This window comes from Herpailurus yagouaroundi, unplaced genomic scaffold, assembly GCF_014898765.1.
Source record: "Herpailurus yagouaroundi ecotype Mexico unplaced genomic scaffold, PumYag 185, whole genome shotgun sequence".
Classification (NCBI taxonomy): Eukaryota; Metazoa; Chordata; class Mammalia; order Carnivora; family Felidae; genus Herpailurus; species Herpailurus yagouaroundi.
In genome coordinates, this window is record NW_024412416.1 from 6,822,738 (window position 1) to 6,844,965 (window position 22,228).

General features: G+C 57.2%; 2 protein-coding genes across 2 annotated transcripts in view; one reads left to right on the forward strand and one right to left on the reverse strand.

Moving 5' to 3' along the window:
- Nucleotides 1-144: 144 nt before the first annotated feature.
- On the forward strand, nt 145-17,761 carry HAPLN3 (hyaluronan and proteoglycan link protein 3). Its single transcript, XM_040493695.1, has 5 exons — nt 145-3,325; nt 11,439-11,612; nt 14,669-15,037; nt 16,347-16,649; nt 17,328-17,761. The coding sequence occupies exons 2-5, from the start codon at nt 11,498-11,500 to the stop codon at nt 17,612-17,614; spliced, it is 1,074 nt and encodes a 357-aa protein (XP_040349629.1). The 5' UTR covers nt 145-3,325; nt 11,439-11,497; the 3' UTR covers nt 17,615-17,761.
- A 2,300-nt stretch (nt 17,762-20,061) lies between these two features.
- ACAN (aggrecan) overlaps nt 20,062-22,228 on the reverse strand; it is a 66,093-nt gene continuing 63,926 nt past the window's right edge. Inside the window, exons 17-19 of the mRNA XM_040493404.1 lie at nt 21,887-22,031; nt 20,939-21,121; nt 20,062-20,503 (exon numbers count right to left, since the gene is read on the reverse strand). Coding sequence (XP_040349338.1) covers nt 20,427-20,503; nt 20,939-21,121; nt 21,887-22,031 — 405 coding nt within the window. The 3' untranslated portion in view covers nt 20,062-20,426. The remainder of the gene's footprint in view (nt 20,504-20,938; nt 21,122-21,886; nt 22,032-22,228) is intronic.

Consider the following 22,228-nt stretch of genomic DNA (forward strand, 5'->3'; position numbering starts at 1 on the left):
TAGCCCCCCTCCCACGTGGCTCTTCTCTCCCTGGAGACCCGCCCCTCTTGACCCTTGTCCTGAAGCCTAAGAAGAAACAGAAGGGGGGGAGTGGGGGGGGCGGGCTTATGGAGAGAGGGGTGGAGGTGGGTGGGCATGGGGGGGGCACCCTCTGTGCTGGTTCTTTACCCCAGAGTACACAGGCAGCTTCCAAAATATGTTTATATCACCCCCTGAACTCTTGCTGTGGCTCATCACTGCTCCGTCCACATGGGCTTTGGCCTGGGCTGTCCCCCCACTGCTCCCCTCAGGCCTTCCAGATACCAGTATTCTTGTATCACCTGCTGGTTGTGGAGAACTTACGAGAAGGGAGAGACTATTGGGGGGCGGGGGTCCCATGGAGTCCTCATGCCCGGGCCTCTTCTCCGTTCTCCCCCCCCCCCCCCACCCCCGACCGACTCCTGCAGCCTTGGGGTCCACAGCTGCTGCCCAGTGAGGGGCCCAGGGGATGCCTGGCACACACACAGCCGGTCTCCGTGAATGCCTTTGCTCTCTTCCCATGCCAGTAGGAGAGGCTGAGGCTGTTGGTTTTCCCCTTCAGCATTTTCTCCGCTTCCAGAGTGAGGGGCCGGAGAAACGGCTAGAAACTCCGCGAACCTGGGCTGCATTCAGAGCTGTGTGAGGCTCCAGCGATGGGGTGCAGTGTGGGTGGAAGGGGCCAGGGCTCAGCCAAGTGGTCACGAGGCCTCCTGGCTGAGCACACTAGTTCCCGAGAGGCCGCTGGCAGGGCTGTGGGGCCGCAGAAAGCTCCAGGGGTACCCACTCTGCTCTCACCACCCTGCCCCCCAATGCAGGGGCAGTCAGGAAGCAGGCTTTGGGGGGGCAGTGCCGGCCACCCCCTGGTGATCGGGGACAAGGGGGCTGGCAGGTAGAGGAGGGACCGAGTAGGTGGGAAAGGTATGTAAAACCACCTTAGTATCCTAGGCCTTGGAACACAAGGTGAATTTTCTGGAACAAACTTTGGGAGCCTTGCTGGGATATACATACATCTCTAGGCAGCAGATCTGGCCACACGGCTGCCAAAGGGAGGGTGTGGCTTTGCTGGAACCTGGGGAGGAGAATTAGTGTGGAAGTGGCTCCTTCCGGAGAGCTCCCCTTGCCAGGGATTTTTAGCCAGGCAGGAACAGACTAACGGCCCAGGCTGCGGTCTCTGAATGGGGACTGGGGCTCCCCGCCCCTGGGGGTCTTTCAGCCCGGGTCACTCCCTCCCGTCTCCGAGACCTCTTCTGTGGAGCTGCATGGATTGTGTTTGGAGTCAGTCCTTCTGGCTGGTTGGCGGCATCTGGGCTCCCTCGGGGGAGCCTTTCCCGTCGACAACCCTGTTCTGGCCTCTCCTGGGGACTAGCAGCCAGTGGGAGGAGCTTCTTTTCAGTGCACCTGTGCTCTGGGATGCTTCCACCTCCCCAATCAACTGGGCCGTGAGCCTTGCTAGAAGTCGGGAAGCCCATAAAGGGAAACGGAGAGCTTCACTCTTACAGGTCCACAACCCCCGTTCATGGCTTGGAATGTTTGCTGTGGGCCAGTCTCATCAGCTGACTGGCCATGGGGGCTGGTGAGCAGTCGTCACAAGGCCCCCACCTGGCCCAGGAGCCCCGAGGTCACTCTGGAGTAGCTGAAGCCACCCAGACCCTCCTCATCTCTGCGACCTTGGAGGAGTTGGTCATGGCCTTCTAAAAGTCCCCCTCTGGAGAGCCTGGGGCCCTCACTCCTGCTCCCCCTGCCCTTGGCTCCTCTCACCTGGGTAGTCTTTCCACTTCTGCAGACGTTCACCATCTCCTCCCCAGATTTGCTTTTATTCCTGACCGCTGTCTGGGGGGCCATCCCTGGCTGGCATGTGAAACTTGCTGGAGCAAAACTGCCCTCCCCTGATGTCGCCCCTGTTCCTTCACCTGTGGCCATCAGCACCGGGATGCATTGGCCTGCCTCTCCCAGGAGTCTGGGATCCCCTGGTTTAAACAGGGTGGAGTCCTGAGGAATGCAGGGCCTCCGGCTGGAAGATCTGAGTTCACATCTTGGCTCCAAGCAACCTGAGGCAACTTGTTGAGATCTCTGGGCCTCAGTTCCCTCATCTGTAAAATGGAGATAATAGGACCGCCTCCACGGCCTTGTGGAGACTAACAGAGAACGCACAGATGCAAAGCCTGGTGTGTTGGAGGCCTCAAACACTTTGCTCACGCCATCATTAGAGACGCTTGCAAGAGTTTCCTAACTGGTACTCGTGTTTTGTTGATCACCCCTCCAATCCATCTGCACAGTGGTCAGACCTCTCCTCCTGGGGTAGGAACCTTCGCTGGCTCCCGGAAGCCTGGCATTCACTTCGGATGTGGTGTGCCTTCTAGTTCGCTGCAGCTCTTGGTGCTCTGATGTGCTTCTGGCTCTTGTGTAAGACACACACACACACACACACACACACACGCTTGCTGGCATGAACGTAGGCTGTGGCCCTTCTTCCGGCTAGGGTTGAAGGATCTTCTCGGCTTCTCTGCTGAGGGAAACTGTCCAGCCCAGGACCCCTGTCGGCCAGGGCGGAAACAAGACACCCTGTCCAAACAGTTCTGGGAGGTGAGGCCGGATGGCTGATTAGACTGCTGGCAGGATTCTAAGGGAGGGCCCTACCGTAGCCCTGTTGGAGCACCAGTCAGAAGCCTCATTGCCCCTGCTGGCTGCAGGGAGCACCCCTAACCACCTTCCCTCCTTCCAAGACCACCGATTCAAGTCTCACGCACTACCATCGGCATCTTTGCTCCAGACACGGAGTTAGCAGTCTGGTGATTTCATGACGGCCAAAACCATGGGCAGGAGGGATGTCCTTGCCCTCTTGTCTTACAGGGCGGGGAAAAGTAGGCAGGCAGGACATTCCTTACCCTTACTTCTCCCTAAGGTGGGCGGCAGCCATAGCCCACCTGCAGAGAGCTGGGGAGGGGCTCCCCCTGTTCAGTCCCACTGTTTTTGGTAAACGGGAGTGATCTAATTAATGGGACCCTCCTCAGTTAATGCGCCTCTTCCATTTCCCACTTACCCCTTTCTAAGATGTGACGGCAACTCGTGGACACTCAGTTTTGGAGGTGGTCCCCAGCCGAGGCTGGAGACCGCGCAAGTCGGCAACAGCTCCTCCCTTTGGACCCAGCCCTTGGGAGGGAAAGGGGCGCCTGTTCCTTTAAGGGGCTGGCCAGGCGGGAGCGCGGGGATTTGTCCGCAGCCGCTTCCTTTCAAGCGCTTCAGGATCCCTGGGACCCGGACCGTCCGAGGCCGAGCGCTCCGGCCGTCGAGGAGCCGCCTGGGGACGGTGCGTAGCTCGGGGGAGCTCGGGCTCCTCGGGCCCCCGTGCGGGCCGGGTTCTCCCCTCGCCGCTTTGGGTCTCCCGCGGGGCCCCAGGCCTCTCAGGCAGGGTCGGGAAAGCGGGCAGGAGGAGTGCGCTGGGCACCGCGGGGCCGGGCGGAGCTGGGTTCTCATCGCTCCTGGGGCGCGCCGCGGGCGCGAGTGCGGGGAGAGGGGCGCGGATCCCCTGGGCTCGCCACGAGGAAGCAAATGCCCAGCGAAACCGGACCACCGCCCGGTCCAGCCCCTTTGCCACCGGGGCCCGCCGATCCCTGCCGGTCTCGTCCGGTCTGGGTCCTGCAGCCTCCAGCACGGTGCACCGCGCGCCTGGCTCTGCCCCGCGGCACGTGTCGCGTGCTCCGGGGTTCCCTGGAGCTCCGGGGTGAGGTGGGGGGCTGGGGACGACCCGCGGGGCGGCGGGCGGGCGGACCTGCGCCTCTTGGCCTCTGCGTAGGGCAAGCGCAAAGGATGCCCGTCGGGTTCAGGCCTCGGTTCACCGGGGTTTCTGCCTTAGGGTGGTGAGACCAGAGGCACAGAGAGAGGGCGGCGAGAAGGGAGATGGGTAGGAGACGGGATCCTTCGGGAAGGAATTTAGGTCCGGTGAGCGGCCAGGAAGGACCCAGCTGTGTCACCAACTCGCTGGGTGGCCTCAGCAGCCTGTGACCCGGCCTCGACCGCGGTGCCCAGCGCTGACCCCGGGGAGTGCTTCTGCTCGGGGCAGCAGGGGGAGGTGACGGAGAGGCCCCTCTCCCGCCGCCCTGCATGAGCCAGCGGGGTGGGAATGCTGGTAGGAAACACCTCCGGCTTCCACTTTACGGGGCCCGCAGGTTTCAAAGGCGCCGGTCAACCTTGTCTAAACAGGGGGCACCGAAGTCAAATTCCTCACGCGGAGCTGGGGCTTATGGAGTCCTGGAGGACAATGCTGCCCCCTGCTGGAGTTTGGGGGACTCGGTTCTCCGTCGCACGGAGAGAATAGTCTGAGGGGAGGTGTGTGGCCCATCTTCCTTCCAAGGTGGGGTTCAGCTTATTCTGGTGTGTGGAGGGGACCCGAGGCAAGTGGTGCTGGGAGAGGCAAAGGATGGGTGGCCCGGAGACTGGAATTTTCTCTAACTTCTGCCGGCGGAGTTACCAAAGATAAAGCCTTGGGTGTTTCACTCCTCTGCGTGCCCTTAGCCTCAGTTTCCCCAACTGTAAAGAGAAGGCAGTGGTGGCTGCTTTCTCTCCTAGGCAATGAGAGGGGAGAAAGATCCACTGAAGTAACGTGAGAGTTCACCTTGTGCACTGTTAACACTAGTAATAATAACTAATCTTTTGAGTGCTCACCCTCCTTATTCTCTCCTTTAATCTTTTGATTGGAATGGTGATCCCCATTTTACAGATGGGGAAAGTGAAACTCAGCGACTTGCCCACTGATAACTTTTAATCTTTAAAAAAAGTGTTTAATGTTTATTCATTTTTGAGAGAGAGAGAGAGAGAGAGAGAGAGAGAGAGAGAGAGAGAGATCTGGGAGAGGGGCAGAGAGAGAGGGAGACACAGAATCCAAAGCAGCTCCAGGCTCTGAGCCATCAGCTCGGAGCCCGACCTCACAAGCCATGAGATCATGACCTGAACCAAAGTCAAACGCTTCACTGATGCAGCCACCCAGGCGCCTCAAGATTTTATTTTTAAGAAATCTCTACACCCATCATGGGGCTTGAACTCACCACTCTGAGATCAAGAGTTGTATGGTCTGACTGAGCCAACTGGGCGCCCCCACTGATACAGTGTTAGTATGTGGGTGGAACAGGACTGAATTCAGGTGGCCAGTCTGACTCTAGGACCCGAAATCTGCCCCTGTGTTCTTCTGACGAGATGTATTAGCAGCTCTTTGTTGAGCACCTGCCATATATTGCGACTGGACATAATTCATCTTCTATAACCCTCAACACAGCCCTCGAGTGAGGGGCTAGTATTGATCCTTTGTTTTTACAGAGGAGGTCGTGGAGATGTAGAGAGGTTGAATAACTTGCTCAAGGCCTCTCAGCAGGGTGCGGGTGGGTCTTTGCCCAGGCAGAGCTCCAGCTGATTTGGGGAGCCCCCAGCTGCCAAGGTGACTGGGCTGGACTGGATCTTGGGCCTTCAGGCTGGTGGCATCTCTGTGGCAGTTCTGAGGGGCTGGGGACCAGGATAGGCGGGTCAGGGGAGTGAAGGCGGTCCATTGCTCCCCTGAGTGGGAGCAGTCAGAGAAGGGCCTGGGGCCGGGTGACAGCTGAGCGGCATCTTCCACCCATGGCTTGCAATCAGGACGCGGCTTTATGCTTTCGCCTAACGTTCAGGGTGGCCACTGGGTTCAACCCTCGAGCTTCCCGGTTAGTCTTCTCTGGGGATGGGGAGACCTCAGTTCAGAGAAGGGAAGCTTCTGTTCAGAGAAATCGAATGGCTTCCCAGAGCCAGCCAGCCAGCGGGTGTCACCTGGGCATGTCAGCCTGGACACGTCAGATGTTTTGACAGGAGTGCAGCCCAGAGAGGGCTGGAAGAGCGGGGGGGGGGCCCGCCCGCTTCCATCGGGGTCACAGCTCCTGGACACAGGGCTGATGTTCAGAACTCGTTTTTTTCGGTACCCTCCAGCAAAGAGAGGGGTTGACCAGATCACACCTCTCCACTTACTGTAATTTGGTTTGTTTTTTTTGTTTTAAGTAGGCTCCACACCCAACATGGGCCTCGAACTCACAACCCTGAGATCAGGAGTCACGGGCTTCACCGACTGAGCCAGCGAGGTGCCCCTGCTGTAGTGTTCCTAAACCAGAGAGTAGACAGGGGTGTGTCCAGAATGGAGGAGCGGGAAGTAATGAAGAGAACTAGGTAGGGCTGCTTTTTAGCTGGAAAGGAGAAGCCAGGATGAGGCCATGCACTTGAGCTGAGGTAGGGAGATAGCCTGGATGGTGCTCTTAGAATCAGGTAGATCAGAGGCATAGCTGTCCTCCGCTGAAAACCCTTCCGTGTCCACAGTGGTCCTGTGACAGCTGCGTGAACATCATCTCCCACCACCTTCTCTCTTGCTCCCGCTCCTCATTGGACTTCAGGCTATTCCTGCCAAAGGCCTTCGCATTTGCTGTTCCCTACCCCGGGATGCTTTTCCCTAGGATTTTCAAAGTTTACACCTTCAGCTGGTCCCCTTCTCAGGGAGGCGTCCTGATCTATCCTGTCTCCAGGCACACCCCGCCCCCCTCCTGCTTCAGCCTATCACACGGATGGCTTTGACATCACGTACGTCCTGCATTGTGCAGTTTCCCTTGCTGGAACGTAATCTCCAGGAAGATTTCTGATTTGTATCCTGCGGGCCCAGAGCTGTGCCTGGCACATGGTAGATGTGTGATAAATCCTCGCTGAGCGAATGAGGTCAGATTCCAGCTCCTTCGTCTATTACCCTGGGTAACTTTAGCCATGCACCTTAGCATTTCCAAGCCTCAGTTTGTACAGTGGGGACAAAAATTCTGACACTGAGACCCACAGGCAAGGACATCCGTGAGGATGCATTGACAAGTGGAAGGCAGTCCTTAAATGTGACAGACCATGATGGGGTTGGCCTAAGGGTTCAGTAGAGTCCTGCCTCTACTGTCTTGGCCACGTGACCTTTAGAGAATTGCTTTGTGCCTCTGTTTACCTATGAATTGGGGAGAATAAAATTCTTGCTGACTGGGGGGGTGGGGGTGGTCTTGGGAGGATCAAGGGAGCTGCTGGCCACAGAAGCCCTTTAATACCCAGGGAGTAAGTGCAGTTCTCAGGCTTGAGGTTGGGAGTGTGTGTTGGGGTCTTTGGGGCTGGGAAGGGGTGCCTAGGAGCTCCCTGGAGGACACCACAAGGTGCTAGAAGTCTTTCCTGCTTCAGGGCGTGTTTCTGAGCCAGGAATTACCTCATTCACAATTGGTAAGAACAACAAGGGACTGAGGTCAGTAATAACACCGAGTGGCATTGGTTCAATGGTGATTTTTCTCAACATGCTGATGTATTGGAGCGACCGGAACAGGATTTCTCACAAAGAGCAAGCTTTAGCAAGCGACGGATTCCTTGAGAATCACAGTCCTCAGGAAGGGCCTTTCTTAGTACAAGTACAAAGGTCTCTCATGGTCTAGGCTCCTGCCGTTCAGGGCCCAAAACTCAGGAACCCAACTGATTTGGATAATACAGCATCCTTTCTCACCTCTCAAGACCTAAACTCCGCACCATGTCAACTCAAGGACGCGATACATTTGGGGAGGGAGGGATGCCTGGATGGCCGCTTAACACGAAAGTTTTCTGATAAATGTAGGAATCACATGAAGAAATTGCAAAGACCTGTCCCCGGAGTTAAAAAGAAAAAAAAAAAAAAATGAAGATGGCTTCACCCTGGGTCAGATTCTTAATTTCAGTAAATCTGGTTTCTACTGGAATCCAATGCCCGAAAAGATCTACATCTCAAAGGAGGAAGCACTTGCCTCTGTGGGGGAGGCTTCAAAGGGCTGATTGACAGGGTGCCAATGTCAGTGGAGAATGAAAAGTCCTGGCGTTTTTTACTAGGACTGTTTCTAGTTAACACTCAGGCTGCAAAGTTGCATATGTTTTGAGCAATCTGCCCCAACCTTATTCCCCCCACCCCGATCTTGTTTTTTAATGCATTTAATGCAAAAATATGCATTTTTTCTTCAAGCACATATATATTACTTTGTAGCAGAAACATCTCCATTCGCTCATCCTGAGGCCCTTTCTCACTTGGGAGGCACCTGGGCCGGATGCGCTGCTGGGCACACGGCAGACAGCCCGGCCTGGCGAGCCCTCCGCTGGAGCCCCGCCCAGGGACAGGGTGGACCCTGGGACACCCAGCTCCTATCAACAGCCTCTCTGTCCTCATTCCACCTCCTTCTGGGTTCCAAACGTGGGACCTCAAGGAAGGGAAAGGAAACTACCTCCTACCTCCTCCTGCCAGGCACTGAGCTGCGTGCTCTGCACACACCAGCTCCCTGAATTTGACATCCTCCTTCCGTGCTTTGGAGCCGGAGTGGGTTCGAATCCCAGTTCTGCCACGTCCTAGCTGGACGACCTCGGGCAGATGATTTAATCTGTCTGTGCCTTGGTTTTCCCACCTATAAGATGAGGCTACTGAGAAGGTCCACCTCCAGGAGTTGTGAGGATTATAAATGAGATAAGTAAGTGCTCATTAAACTCAGCTGTTAACTTTATGCCAATGATAGCCCGAGTGAGGCTAAGCTGTGATCACAAAGAGACTCAAAATGTGGTGGCTTAATACTATAGGACGTTGTTTTTCTTAGGAGACAGTGCAGATGGGGGAGGTCCAGGGCTGGGGGCACAGCTCTATCATTCAGCCTGTGGTTTACACCTGAGACGGAGGTGGCCCCTTTGGGTGCCAGCACGTTGAGGGAAAGAATACCAGGAAGAGGTATCCCTAACTGTATTTTAGAAACATTTTTCCCAAGGTTTAATTTGGGAAAGAGCATGAACAAGGGAGCAGCAGAGAGAGAGAGAGAGAGAAAGAGGGAGGGAGGCACAAAATCCGAAGCAGGCTCCAGGCGGTCAGCACAGAGCCTGACTCGGGCCTCGGACCCCATGACCCAGGAGATCATAGCCTGAGCCGAAGTTGGAAGCTTAACCTACTGAGCCACACAGGCGCCCCTCCCTTTTTTTTTTTTTTTTTTAGTGTTTATCTTGAGAGAAAGAACCAGTGTGAGTGTGGGGCGGTGGGCAGAGAGGGGGGGTGGGGAGAGAATCCCAAGCAGGCTCCACCCGGTCAGCACAGAGCCCGACGTGGGGCTGGAACCCACAAACCGAGAGATCATGACCTGAGCCCCAATCAAGAGTCAGACGCTTAACCGACTGAGCCACCCAACCCAGGTGCCCCTTGTCCCTATTTTAACACAAGGCCTGCCTGTGGCACGTTCATTTGGCTTGCTGCCGTTGGCCAGCTCTGGCTCTCCTAGCTGCAAAGTGAGGCTGGGAATACAGCTTTCAGCTGAGCACACACCTGTCTAGAGCTCTGTTACTGTAGGAGGAAAGCAGACCATATGGGGGAGAAATAGGCCAGGGAGTTTTCCAAACGAGGAAACCAGCCTGCAATCACACAGCTTGTCAGCAGTAGAGATGCGACTTGAACCCAGATCTTCCTACCCCCAAACTTCTGTAGTAGGCTGCCTGATCGTGCTTGGGCTGCCCAGATCCAAGTCCCCGTGAGGCTTTATGGGGGTCACCTGGGGACTCTTGGAACAAGCAAGACCTCGGAAGGGCAGGGTCTTACTATAATGCCCGGCACAGAGGGCAAGTCCGGGCCTCAGGCTCTCCACAAAGGCGTCTAAGAGAGTAGATTCTACTTCTCACCTTCCTGCACATTTGCGCTCCCCCCTGCCAAGAGTTCCTAACTGTTCTGGAAACAAGAAGGTTCCCTGCATAATCTGACCACCCTTACGGGTTCCGTGCTCTCCTTCTCTCTTCCCCTTCCCTCCCGTCCCCCCTCCCCCCATCTCTTTTGCGGTCTCCTCCCGTTCTGGTTTCCATACAACACGCGCTCACAGGGGCCCAACCTTACAATCCTAGCAGAGCGGCAATTCCCACATCTGCTTTGTCCATTTTAAATTACACCCTACGTGTTTTTCCACGTGGCTGCATGACAGCATGCTTCCCAGATGCCTGCTGCTGCCCTGTCCTTGCCACCTCACGTTCCCTTTCCACTCAGCCCCGGGAGGGGAGTTTGCGACGTTCGTCTGATCCTGTGGCCCCTCTGCTTACAGCCTTCCTGACACCCCAGGGCCTTTGGGGCAAAGGAGAGAGGGAAAAAGCGGCTTGTTGGGCCCCAACGGCTCACGGCCTCTCCCCTAAATCAGTCAGGGTCTTGGCAGGAACAGAATTCACCCTAGGTGGTTCCACTAAAGAGACTCTAATAAGGACTGGCTAGCTTCTAGAGGGGAGTGGGGGCAACAGACAAGGGACAAGACACAGACAAGCAACGACAGCCACTGCCCCCCAGGTCTTGGGGGGAAAGAGGGAGGAAATAGAGTTAGAGGTCCTGTGAGAACAGGTGCTGGGGAGAGGAGCCTGCTGGAAGCCAGAAGCCAGCCCCCACCCCCCAAGAGAAGCCACCACAGGGATCAGGGCAGAAAAGAGCACAGATAGCTTCCAGCACATTCCCAGCCCCCCCCCGGCCTTTGGGCTTTTGTGTTTGCCCCGCCCTTGCTGGGCACACCCCAGTGTCCTTCCCGCCTGGCTAACCCCCACGTCTGCAGTCTAGTTTCCGCACTCCTTCTCTGCGGCCCCACCGCTGGCCTCTGCTCCCCCCACACAGCCCACGCCTCTGCCCCGGCTCTGTACTGACTTCCTCCAAGGCTGCCGGTCTTTTAAACCTTTAGGCGCTCAGCAAATGGTGATGAGGGGCAGGTGAGTGAAGCGTTAGCCTCGGGTGCAGAAATAAATGCGGGGGAGGAGCGTGTGTGCGCACACCAAAAAACCCTCAGTAATCAAGGTATAATATTTAAATGCAACATTAAAAAACAAAACAGCCACGGACTAGCTGCCTATTCTGTGTGTCCACCGAGGTCGGAATGGTGTTTAAAGTTGGTTTTGACCTTGACTCGGGATCAGAAACAAATTGCACATTGTGACCTCGGCGCCGGCCCGGGGGGGGGGGGGGGGGGGGGGGGGGCAAAGCTCGACGATGCAGGACTCCCCTCGCTAAACACGAATGCACCCCGAGATTTTCCAGTCTAGTCTCTGAGAAATGCTGCTCACAACTTTTCAAATTCAAACGTCCGGTTTGAAAAGTTGACACTGCCCTATTGTCCTGTGAAATCTTCTCCAGGACTTTTGCCTCCTCCTGGCTCCTCCCGAGACCTTGCTGGCTTCCTCCCTGCCCATCTTGCCCGTGGGGTGCGGTCCCCCGAGGGCAGGGACCTGGCCTTGCTCCAGCCCATCTTCTAGACTCTGAGAACCGTGCCTGTGCTCGTGATGCTCCATAATTATCTGTTGAGCAAGCGAACCAGTGGGTGCTGGAACCCAGGGGACCCTGGGCCCCCCCCCCCCCCCCCCCCCGCGGCGGGAAAGGGGTTTTGTCCTCGTCCCAGCCTGCCCCGGGCTCCAGCCTTGTCCCGGACACCCTGGCCCTGCGGCCGTGCGTGACGCCATGTGCCCTCTGCTCCTGTTGTACCTGCTGCCCTGTGTCTCTGGGCTGCCCTTCTACAACGGCTTCTACTACTCTAAGCCCACTGGCTGGAACCTGGGCAACAGCCACGGCGAAGGTGGGCGGCCTCCTGGATCTAGCTCTGGGCTCCACTGGGTGACGGAGACCTCTCCTGACTCCTGCTGTGATATGCAGGTTCCAGGCCGGGACAGGGCACGGAGCCAGCAGCCCCTTCCCTATCCGGGCCCTTGCAGGGGACCAGGTGCATTTCTAAGATCACTGCAAGGGCTGATTCAGTTACTCCGTTTGCTAGGCCCTCAGGCTTGAGCGCATTGGAACCGAAAGCACTTGACAATCTCACCTGTGCGGGACACGGGTGTGCTTAAGAATGCTCCCGAAGTTGCCAGTTTTCCAAGATCAGAATTAAATGTGACCTGCCTTGGAGTTCCTCAGTGGAAAGGGGGTTTGAGGTTAGACAGATGAGAGTTTGAATCTCAATTTTGCCACTTACTAGCTACGTGGCTTTGGGCAGGTGACTTTTAAAAATATTTTTTTTAAATGTTTATTTTTGAGAGAGGTGGGGAGGGGTAGAGAGAGAGGGAGATGCAGAATCCCAAGCAGGCTCCAGGCTCTGAGCTGTCAGCACAGAGCCTGACGCGGGGCTCAAACCCATGAACTGTGAGATCATGACCTGAGCCAAAGTCGGACGCTTAACCGACTGAGCCACCCAGGCACCCCTGGGCAGGTGACTGTTTAGTTAGCATGTGTTGTGCACCTATTATGTGTCAGGCATGCTTCTAGCACCTTCCATACACGGTCTCATAGTCCTCACAAACACCTGACCTATAGGCAAGCTTAACAACCAGCGTAATGGAGGCACCAACCGGGCCAAGCTGATGCCGGCTGCCCTTGCAGCCCCGAAAGCAGATCCTGTGGATTATATCATTTCGTAGATGGGCTAACTGACGCTCACAGAGTTGAGCCAGCTTCCCAGGGAACGCAGATCTTAAGGACCCATGCTGAGATTGGTTTGCGGAAGGACAGAGGGGACAAACACTTCCCAGGCCCTGGTCGTGATGTGAGCCTCCCTCAGGCTCTTGGGGAGAATCCGTTCCCTGGCCCTCCCACTGTCTGGTGGTTGCTGATGGACCTTGACTTACAGCTGCGTCACCCCGTCCCTGCCTCCATGGTCGCTTCGCCTTCCCGTTCCATCCTCTCATCTCCTCGGCCTCCTTCTAAACAGATACTTGGGGCTGCAATCCTTAACTTAGTCCCACCTGTAGACTCCACTTTGCTGTAGAAGGTGACCCTCACAGGTTCCAGGAATCAGTGATGGATGGCTTGGGGCATCCATGACTTGACCTCCCACCCTCCTTTGCCTTAGAACTTATTTTTTGTACAAACGCTACTTTAAGGAGATTCAAGGAAACTGACAAACGGAAACTTTCTACCCGTGATCTCACCATTTTCCCGTCAGCCTCTGAATACGTGTGAGCAAAATCACAAAGAGCTCCCCCCACCTGAGGGAACCATTACTGCCATTTCAGATGTATCCCTCCAGCCTTTTACATAAGATTAAGAAAACTGTCTTCAACCTCCTGCTATACATGTGATTTGGGAATCTTGCCATCACTTCGTAGAATACAGCTCTTCCCCCCAAGGTCAGTGAGTGGATATACAGCTGCCAAGCTATTGTACCTGGCTGTGCAGTGTTTCTTGTTTTTTGTGTGTTTTCGGTGCCTGGCCGTGTAGTGTTTAGTTGTACGGATGCATTATGATTCAGCCAAATGTTCTCATGGTCTTCGGGTTACAGCTTCAAACACAGCTTGACCAAAGAGCACTGGGGAACACAAAGGATGTAGCCACGGAATGAGAGTCCTGACTCACGTCTGTTGGGCCCGTTTTGTGTGCCAGGTTTCCCACCTCACCTGATTTGGGCCTCACCTCGGCCCGCCGTTGGTACTATTACTACCCTGTTCTACAAATAAGGAAAGTGGTTTGCAGAGTCGGTGGACGTCTCTAGACTAGATCAGATTAGCTTTGTGGAAAGTTGGAGCCGAGATGCAAGGCTGGCTTAGCTGCCTCCGGGCCTGTGGTCTCAAACCTCCGTGCCCACTGCCTGTCCAGGGTTCTCCAACTTGAGTGACCAGCCAAGTCACTTGGAGAACTGTTAAAACACTGATCACTGGGCCTGCCCGGCCGCCCCCCCCCCCCCCCGGAGTTTTTGATTCAGGAGGTCTGGGCTGGGGCCCAGGAGTTTGCATTTCTAACAAGTTCCCAGGAATGTTGTTGCTGCTGGCTCAGGGACCCCGCTTTGGGAACCACTGCACCAAAGCATCTGGCTTTTGCAGCCTGAGGTCCTCTGCAGGGAGCCTCTTATCTCCTGCTTGCCCCAAGCCTACCCTCCTCCCCCACCCTGTGTCCCTCCAGGGGTCTAAGTCCAGGCCCAATATCAGGACATAGGCCTCTGTACTGGGTCCCAAGTTAAAGATGAGCCAGCCTCAGCATAAATCTGGTTCTGGGGCGGGGGGTGTTTGTTAGGCTCTGTGTTTATTGGCACCTGTGATATGGGGCGCTCTTATCACCTAACTACATCAGCTAGCTTCTTATGCACTAACTTAATGGCTTAAGACAACAGCGGTGGTTTTTCTGTTTTGTTTTGTTGCTTATTCCATGGGTCAGCATTTTGGGCTGGCCGCCATTTCCTCACAGACTGTGCCTGCAGTCGGGGGACAGGTCGGCTGGGGGCTGCGTGGCCTAGGACGGCCTCAGCTGGGAGGGCTCGTCTCTGCTCCACGTGGGGCTCTCCTTCTCCAGCAGGTGAGCCCAGGCTCGTTCTCATGGAGGCTGGCAAGGTTCCGAGAAGGAGCCGAAGCAGCGGGGCCTCCTGGAGCCCAGGCTCAGAACAGTCACCTCTGCCAAGTTCATTTGGTCAAAGCGAGTGGCAAGGCCAGCACGGATTCGAGGGGAAGGGGACACAGAGTCCCCTCTTGACGGGAGACGCAGAGTCCCATTGCAGAACGCGTGGATGCAGGGACGGGTGCGGCGTTAGGGCAGTTCTTACAACGTGTTAATTCCCGGGCCTGGCGGGAGCTGGGGATGAGCTGGGGGTGGCCGCTGCAGGGGTACACGTGTGCCCCATGGGTCCCCATCTGCACCCCACTTCTCCCGCAGGCGTCTTCAACGGGGTGAGGCTGGTGGTAGAGACGCCCGAGGAGACCCTGTTCTCCTACCGAGGGGCCAATGTGACCCTGCCGTGCCACTACCACTACGAGCCGGCCCTGCTGTCCCCGAGGCCCGTGCGCATCAAGTGGTGGAAGCTGTCAGAGAACGGGGCCCCGGAGCAGGATGTGCTGGTGGCCATCGGGCTGAGGCACCGCTCCTTCGGAGACTACCGAGGCCGGGTGTGTCTGCGGCAGGACAGGGAGCGCGAAGTGTCGCTGCAGATCGGGGACTTGCGGCCGGAGGACTACGGGCGTTACCGCTGTGAGGTCATTGACGGGCTGGAGGACGAGAGCGGCCTGGTGGAGCTGGAGCTGCGGGGTGAGGCCCTGAGAAACCATCTAGAACTCTGTGCGTTAGACAAGCATGCAGTCCTCAGGACCTGCTGTTATCATCAGTCTGGTTTTATAGATGAGGAAACAGAGACACAGGGGCATCAAGTAACTTCCCTAAGGTCTCACAGCTCATGAATGGCAGCGTAGGACGTCGACCCCAGGCAGTTGGGCTCCAGAACCCTCTACTCCCTCTGGCTCACACCCTCTTCAGAGGAACTGGCCCCACAGCCAATTAGAGACGGAGCGGAGACGCTCCCAAAACCAAAGAGGCTGCCCGGTGCGAGTGACAGGAGTAGGGGGGACTGAACCCTCCACTCAGTGGCTGAACCCTCATCCCATCCCAAAGGAGTGCCCCACTCAGGTCCGGAAGCAGAGTCCGTGCAGCCAGGGTTTCTGATTTGACAAGAGAAGTGTATATTTTTACGTGAAATCTCTGGATTTTTATGTAAGGCTCTCCTAAAAAACGAAAACCCCAAACCAAAAAAACCCAACAGTCACAAACCAGTGCTGTCCAAACCAGCCAGGCCCTGTGTGCGGGCTCCAGTGGACAGTCCCGTCTCTGTCCCTAGGACAGGGCTGTGCGTCCTCAGACCTCTCCTACCCGTTAGGGAGACGGCTGGGACGGACGGAGAACCGTGTTCAGGCCCCACATCCACCCCCTCCCAGCCTGGCGTCCTGGGTAGATGCCTCATCCCCTGGGAGCTCCCGTCCCCTCCCGCGTGAGATGAGGGATGGGGGTAGCGCCTCCTGTGCCTTCTTCTGAGAAGTTGAACATAAAATGCAAGTCAAGGGCTCTTACCATCAGCACCCGCCTCCCTAGCCCACCTGGCGGCCGGAGGGGTCACATTCCTTATCCCTGATGGCGGGGCCGGTGGGGATGGGAGGATGCCAGCACCGGCAGGTGAGAGCCCTCGGCCAGGTCACAGACTGCTCGCCGTGTCCTCACAGGGTGGAAGGAGCGAGGGGGCATCATCTCATTCACGAGGATGCCACCCTCATGACCTAAGTGCCTCCTGAGGGTGGCCTCCTGATCCCATCACATCAGGCCTCAGGATTTCAACATATGATCTGGGCGGGGGCGAGGGGGGGGGACACAATGGAGACCACAGCTCTGGGGTTCCTGCGACAGCCCTGTGAATTAGGTGGCATTCCCACTCTATACGTGGGGACATTAACTGGCTGATCCGTTCATGAGCTTAACCAGCTACTACGTGTTTTCAGAGTGCCGGGGGCAGGGACCGGGGTCTCCAGCCGGCTGGGCCACCCGTTCCAGCCCCTCTGTCCTCCCTCCCCAGGTGTGGTCTTTCCCTACCAGCACCCCCAGGGCCGCTACCTGCTCAACTTCCGTGAGGCCCAGCGGGCGTGTGAGGAGCAGGACGCGGTGGTGGCCTCCTTCGAGCAGTTATTCCGGGCCTGGGAGGAGGGCCTGGACTGGTGTAACGCGGGCTGGCTGCAGGACGCCTCGGTGCAGTACCCCGTCACGCTGGCCCGGCAGCCCTGCGGTGGCCTGGGCCTGGCGCCCGGGGTGCGCAGCTACGGCCCGCGTCACCGCCGCCTGCACCGCTATGACGTGTTCTGCTTCTCCGCTGCCCTCAAGGGTGAGTGCCGTGGCCAGGCACAGGCCAGGGGTGGGAGGGCGGCATCTGGGGGAACGTTAGGACCTCCCTGCCCACTCTGCCCGCACCTTCGCCTGGAGGTCTGGAGCACCTGCCGACACTGAAGCCACGTCTGGCTGAGTGTTTGAGTGCTTTGCTGCTGTTTCACACCAATCGCTGGTTTCCTCGTTCATCAGATGTGTTTTGAGAGCCTACTGCGTGCTAGGGCCCAGCCTAGGCTCTGGGCATCGTAGACAAATACAGCATCGTCTGTCCCACAAAGAGGATCATTTCATGGGAAGATAAAAACAGACATGGATTCACGGTCACTCAGAAGAGTGTCCGGGCACGTAGTAGGTGCTCAGTAAATGACTGAGTGGGCGAGAGACTCCGATTGGTCCAGCCTAGGTGGGGTGCCCACCCAGGGTGCAATTAAGAGTGGGGTGGAGCACAGACACGACTGGAGGGACTGGAGGGACCCCAGCCCCATAGCAGATGGGATGGGACTCTCAGAGAAGGGGGTCAGAACTGGGAAGGTATCCCCTGAATATCCATGGCAGAACACCCTGGGCTCCTAATTGCTAGGCCTTTGGAGACTGGCATTTCTGCAGCTCCCCCCTCCCCCCGTCCTCTCTGGCTGCCCCCTGCGCTGCCCCGCCCTCACACCCCACTTTCCCACAGGGCAGGTGTACTACCTGGACCACCCTGAGAAGCTGACGCTGGCCGAGGCCAAGGAGGCCTGCGAGGAAGATGGCGCCCGGATTGCCAAGGTGGGCCAGCTCTTTGCCGCCTGGAAGTTCCGTGGCCTGGACCGCTGTGATGCCGGCTGGCTGGCAGATGGCAGCGCCCGCTACCCTGTGGTTCACCCGCGTCCCAACTGCGGGCCCCTGGAGCCTGGCGTCCGAAGCTTCGGCTTCCCAGACCCGCGCAGCCGCAGGTACGGCGTTTACTGCTACCGCCCACGCTAGTCCCCGCGCACCTGCTGTCCGCACGGGCCCCGCGCCCTCCCCTCTCAGGCTCTATTTATTGAGTGGTTCCTTGTTCCTTGCAGGTTGGGGCCATTTTTGTATTGCTTTTATACTTCTCAAATTAAAAACAAATTTTGAAATTGCTGAGTTTTTTTTTTTGTGTGTGTTTTGGTAAATCCAAGATTCCAAATCCTCCCTTTGCTCTGGCGGAGACCTCAAGGCTCTCCCCTCTCCCCAGGAATCCCTCTGCCCCTCTCCTCCAGGACATTGGAGGTTCATGGGCTCAGGAGGGCTCTCTGCCATCACTGAATGTAACCCCTGTCCCTGCCCTAGAGAGGCCAGCACCACCCAGAGGGGGCAATGACCTGTGGTGGCTGCGGCTCCCCTCCCCCTCAGCCTGGGGGCGGGGCAGGGCAGGGCGTGGGGGGTGGGGCTGGGCATTGGGCCTTGTGGTCTCCCGCCTGCTCCCACTTGTCGGTGGAGCTGCCGGCTCAGGTCAGCACCCCTGAGGAGGACACGGGTCCCTCGACTTCTGTGTGGAGTCCCAGGAAAGGGAGCGGTTTCCCTCCCCAGTGTTACTTTCTCTCTTCATTCCAAAGAACCTGCATTCTGTTCTCACTTTTCCCCGTTTGGGGAGCGGCCCTCACGTGTGTGTACTTTCTTGGGATGATGAATGGTGCTGAGACGCGGCCCCTCCCCGTGTCTGGCTCTCGGCCTCATTCAGCCTGGAGGAGGCTCGGTCTGGCTCACCGGCCCCGTGGCACAGCCTGTGTCGGTGCTGGCCCTGCGGCTGGAGGCCCCGGCCGGCTTTGCCGCCATCTCTACTCCCAGACCCTGTGTCTGGGCCCAGAAGAGAGGGAGGTGCCTCTCAGGGGACAGAGGAGGCTGTGCCCCACCCCGAGGATCTCAGAGACCAGCCCCCTCTGTGTCTCACCCTCTGCTCCCCCTCCCCCAGCCTCAGGAAGCCAGACCCGCTGCCCCTGTTGGGGCACACCCCGGGCACTCTCAGTAAGTTACACAGCCTGTTCTTCACGTAGGCCCTTGCTTCTCAAAGTGTGGCCAGGCAGCATCCCTGGGAAATTACTAGAAATGCAAATGTCTCGGCCCCAGACCAGCTAAGTCACAAACCCTCTTGGTTCTGATGTAGTCCCAACTCAAGGTCTGTTGGGGGAATCCATAAGCGATTGAAATCATTTTCATTGAGGGGCGCCTGGGTGGTTCAGTCGGTTAAGCGGCCAACTTTGGCTCAGGTCATGATCTCACGGTCCGTGGGTTCGAGCCCACCACTATGTCTGTGGTTTTCAAATTTGAGCCTGCATAGATTCTGTGTCACCCTCTCTCTGACCCTCCCCTGTTCATGCTTTGTCTCTTCCTGTCTCAAAAATAAATAAAATGTTAAAAAAAAAGAAAAGAAAAGAAACCGTTTTCGTTGATATCCTACAGCCTACTTAAGGGCAGGATGCCCAGACCTTTTTGCCGGTGGCCAGCTAACTAGCTAACCACAACTACGTGTAGGCAAAGATTCACCGTTTCCAGGCTGTCGTCAACTGTTTTCGTTCCCTCTCATAAATCCTGATTTTGCCTCTGCTCTTGACTTACTCTACCCACCAACTCCTGTGTGAGCAGTGTGCCATCAAAGAACCAAACTATGCAAAGTGACCAGATGTCTCATTAACTCAAGTGAGTTAATGGTCATGGTCCTTTGACCACGTGCCAGCTTGCAAATCCACGCACAGCACCCGTTGGCTTTCTCACACACACACCGTCCACCAAACGTACAGGCACCCTCACAAAAATAAAGTACAACAGGTGTGACTATTCCAGGCCTTCTGGACAGACAAGATTCACCCAACTCGGGATCATTTGCTCAAAACGCGTCCCAACTGCCTCCGTTCCTTAAGAGCCCCTTTCGGTAGTCCTCAGACCCTGGTTGCCTTCTCTTAAAAAAAAAGAAGGGAAAAGAAAAGAAATAGATCTCTTCCAATGTCTTTATTATTATAATTATCATAATCTCGTTTTCAAAAATATAAATAGGTGCACGGAACTCTGGTGCCTGCACAGTCCCGGGGGTGGGGGAGGGGGGAGAGGGGGTGGGGGGCACTCCCCCTGGGAAGGAAGTGCCCCCCACCCAGCCCTGCCGAGATCGACACCTGCTCTGGTGGCAGACCCGGGTGGGAGGACGCTGGAAGAGGGACCCTGGGAGGGAACCTGGCCCCCACGCAGCGGAAGATCCCTCCATGGCTCTCTCCTGCCCCCTCACCCTCGGCGGAACCCGCCCCCTCTCTCCCAGGCTTCTCCCTCCTGGATGCAGATGGTGCGGCCCTCCTGGGTCCTCATCCAATACATTCAGCTGCGGTTTGGGCTCCAGTTCTTCGTGCCCCTCCCTCCCTCCCTCCTCCCTAGCTCTCCCTGGAGGTGAAAGAACCAACGATTGCACTGCTCTTGGATAAAGTCAGGAAACAAAAAATAATCTTCTTTATTTAACTTAACCCCTCCCCTTCTCCCCCTGTCCCTGCGCTGGTCCCTGGAAAGGCACAACGGGAGATTGAAGAAATGTCTCTAAACTCAGTCCACGGGTTACAATACGTTTGCTTGGCTTTGGCACTGGGGGGAAAATCAGATGCAGTTCGGGCGATTTGGGAGGGGGTGGGGGGGGCTGGGTGGGTGCATACACAATGTGGGATTTGTTTTTTTCCTTCTTTAATGGAATTCCTTATATGACAGAAAGCGACAAGAAGAGGACCCCATCCGTGTGGGATGTCAGCCTGGCGAGGCTCCTGGGCTCAGCATCCTGGGCGCGTCCGGGATGCTTTCAGTGGGCAGTGCTGGGGCGGCTCCTCCGGGCGGGCCGTGAGCTCCGCTTCTGTAGTCTGCGCTTGTACGTGGAGGCTGCAGTGAAAGGGAGACGGGGGAATCTTGACCGCTTGGAAGGGAGCTGGGCCGGCCTCACCCCTCCCCGCTCGCCCCTTCTCTGTCGCCTCCCCTCCCCGCAGAAAGCATGGGCTCGAGGAGGCAACCTGACCTCCCCGCTCTCTGGTTTTGATTTTTTCTTGGCACCAACTTGGGCTAAAGGGGCTTTGAGGTGCTGTCAGAAGGGAAAGCGGGCCACCTGCGCTTTCCTTCATCCTCGCCCGAAAGCGAGCCCTCCCTGAGGGCGGGGGGGGGGGGGGGAGAGTGTGATTGAGCCCAGGGATGGTGCAGACAGCTGGTGTTCAGGATCCCCAGGCGAGGGCCAGCTGCTGCTGTGCTGCCGGAACAGGAAGGAGGACAGGGGGGCAGGATCTAACGCTGTGCCCGGCGAGGGTGGAGAGGGGTGGTGCTCACGGTCTGTGCAGGTGATCCGAGGCTCCTCCCAGTGCCCGCTGGGCTGGCACCGGATGGTGGGCACATGGCGCTGGACAAAGCCCTCAGTGCACTGGTACCGAACCAGGGAATTGATCTCGTACCGGTCCTTCTTCTGCCCGAAGGTCCTGGCGTGCTCCACCACCGGGGGGTCTCCACAGGCCACTGAGGGGCAAACACCCTTGAGAAAGAGCTCTCAGAGGGACGCATGCCAGTGATGAGCCCGCATGGTCCCCTGTGGCTGCGATGAGACAGCCCAGAGCCCAAGGAAGGGGCACTGAGCCTGGACACCCGGCCACCAGCCCTGGTGGCTGGCAAAGGGGCATTTTCACGGCGTGCCGAGAATCTGGAAGCCACTGGTTATAATGTCTGGGGTTCTCAGTGATTTAGACCAGCAGGGTGGGAATAGAAGGAGGGTCTTGAGGGGGTGAGGAAAAGACAACAGGGACGGAGAAAGGTGGGAACGGTGGGGAAAGCCAGGCAGATCTTCTGCGACTTCTTTACGAAAACGGCCAGTATAGGGAAGAGGGACGGAAAGGAGGGGCAAGTTCTACCAGCACCTCTAATATCCCCAGACTCTGAGCTGAGGATGGGGGCCTGACAACCAAAGAGAATGGGGCTCCCCACCCATGTGCCATCGTGGGTGACTTTCTTGTGTCGGTGCCCAGGGGACTCTGTGTGTGTGTGTGTGTGTGTGTGTGTGTGTTTAGGGGCTGGTCTGTCCTCCAGCCTGTGACCATCACCTGTCCCTGTCAACGGTCCCTAGGAGTGGACCTGCTCTTGTCTTTGGCCCTGGGACACTAGACCCCCCAGATCGGCGGTGAAGGGCCATCAGCAGCCAGGAGACAGGGGGACTCCCCCCAGGTCCCATGGCAGGAGCCGAAAGTCTTGACTCCAACCAGGCCGGACCCCTCCCAGGTGGCTGCTCACCTGTGCCCTTTTTACACGTGAAGGGCAGGTAGTAATTGCAGGGAACGTCATTCCACTCTCCCTTCTCGTGCCAGATCATCACCACGCAGTCTTCTCCGCTGACGAAGAAGTTGTCCGGCTGGTTGGGGCGCCAGTTCTCAAATTGCTGCCGGGGGTGGGGTGGAGGGGGGCAGGGGTGAGGATAAGGCAGGAGCTTGACGCCGCCTTCTTCTCAGTCCCTCACCATGAGCCCATGCCGCTCCCCCCCCGGCAGGGGCTGGTCTCACTGCTGCCTCGCTTAGGTAGGATTGGGCGTAGAGACATGGCTCTGTGGCCGTTCACCTCTTCCAGGGAGCCTTCCCT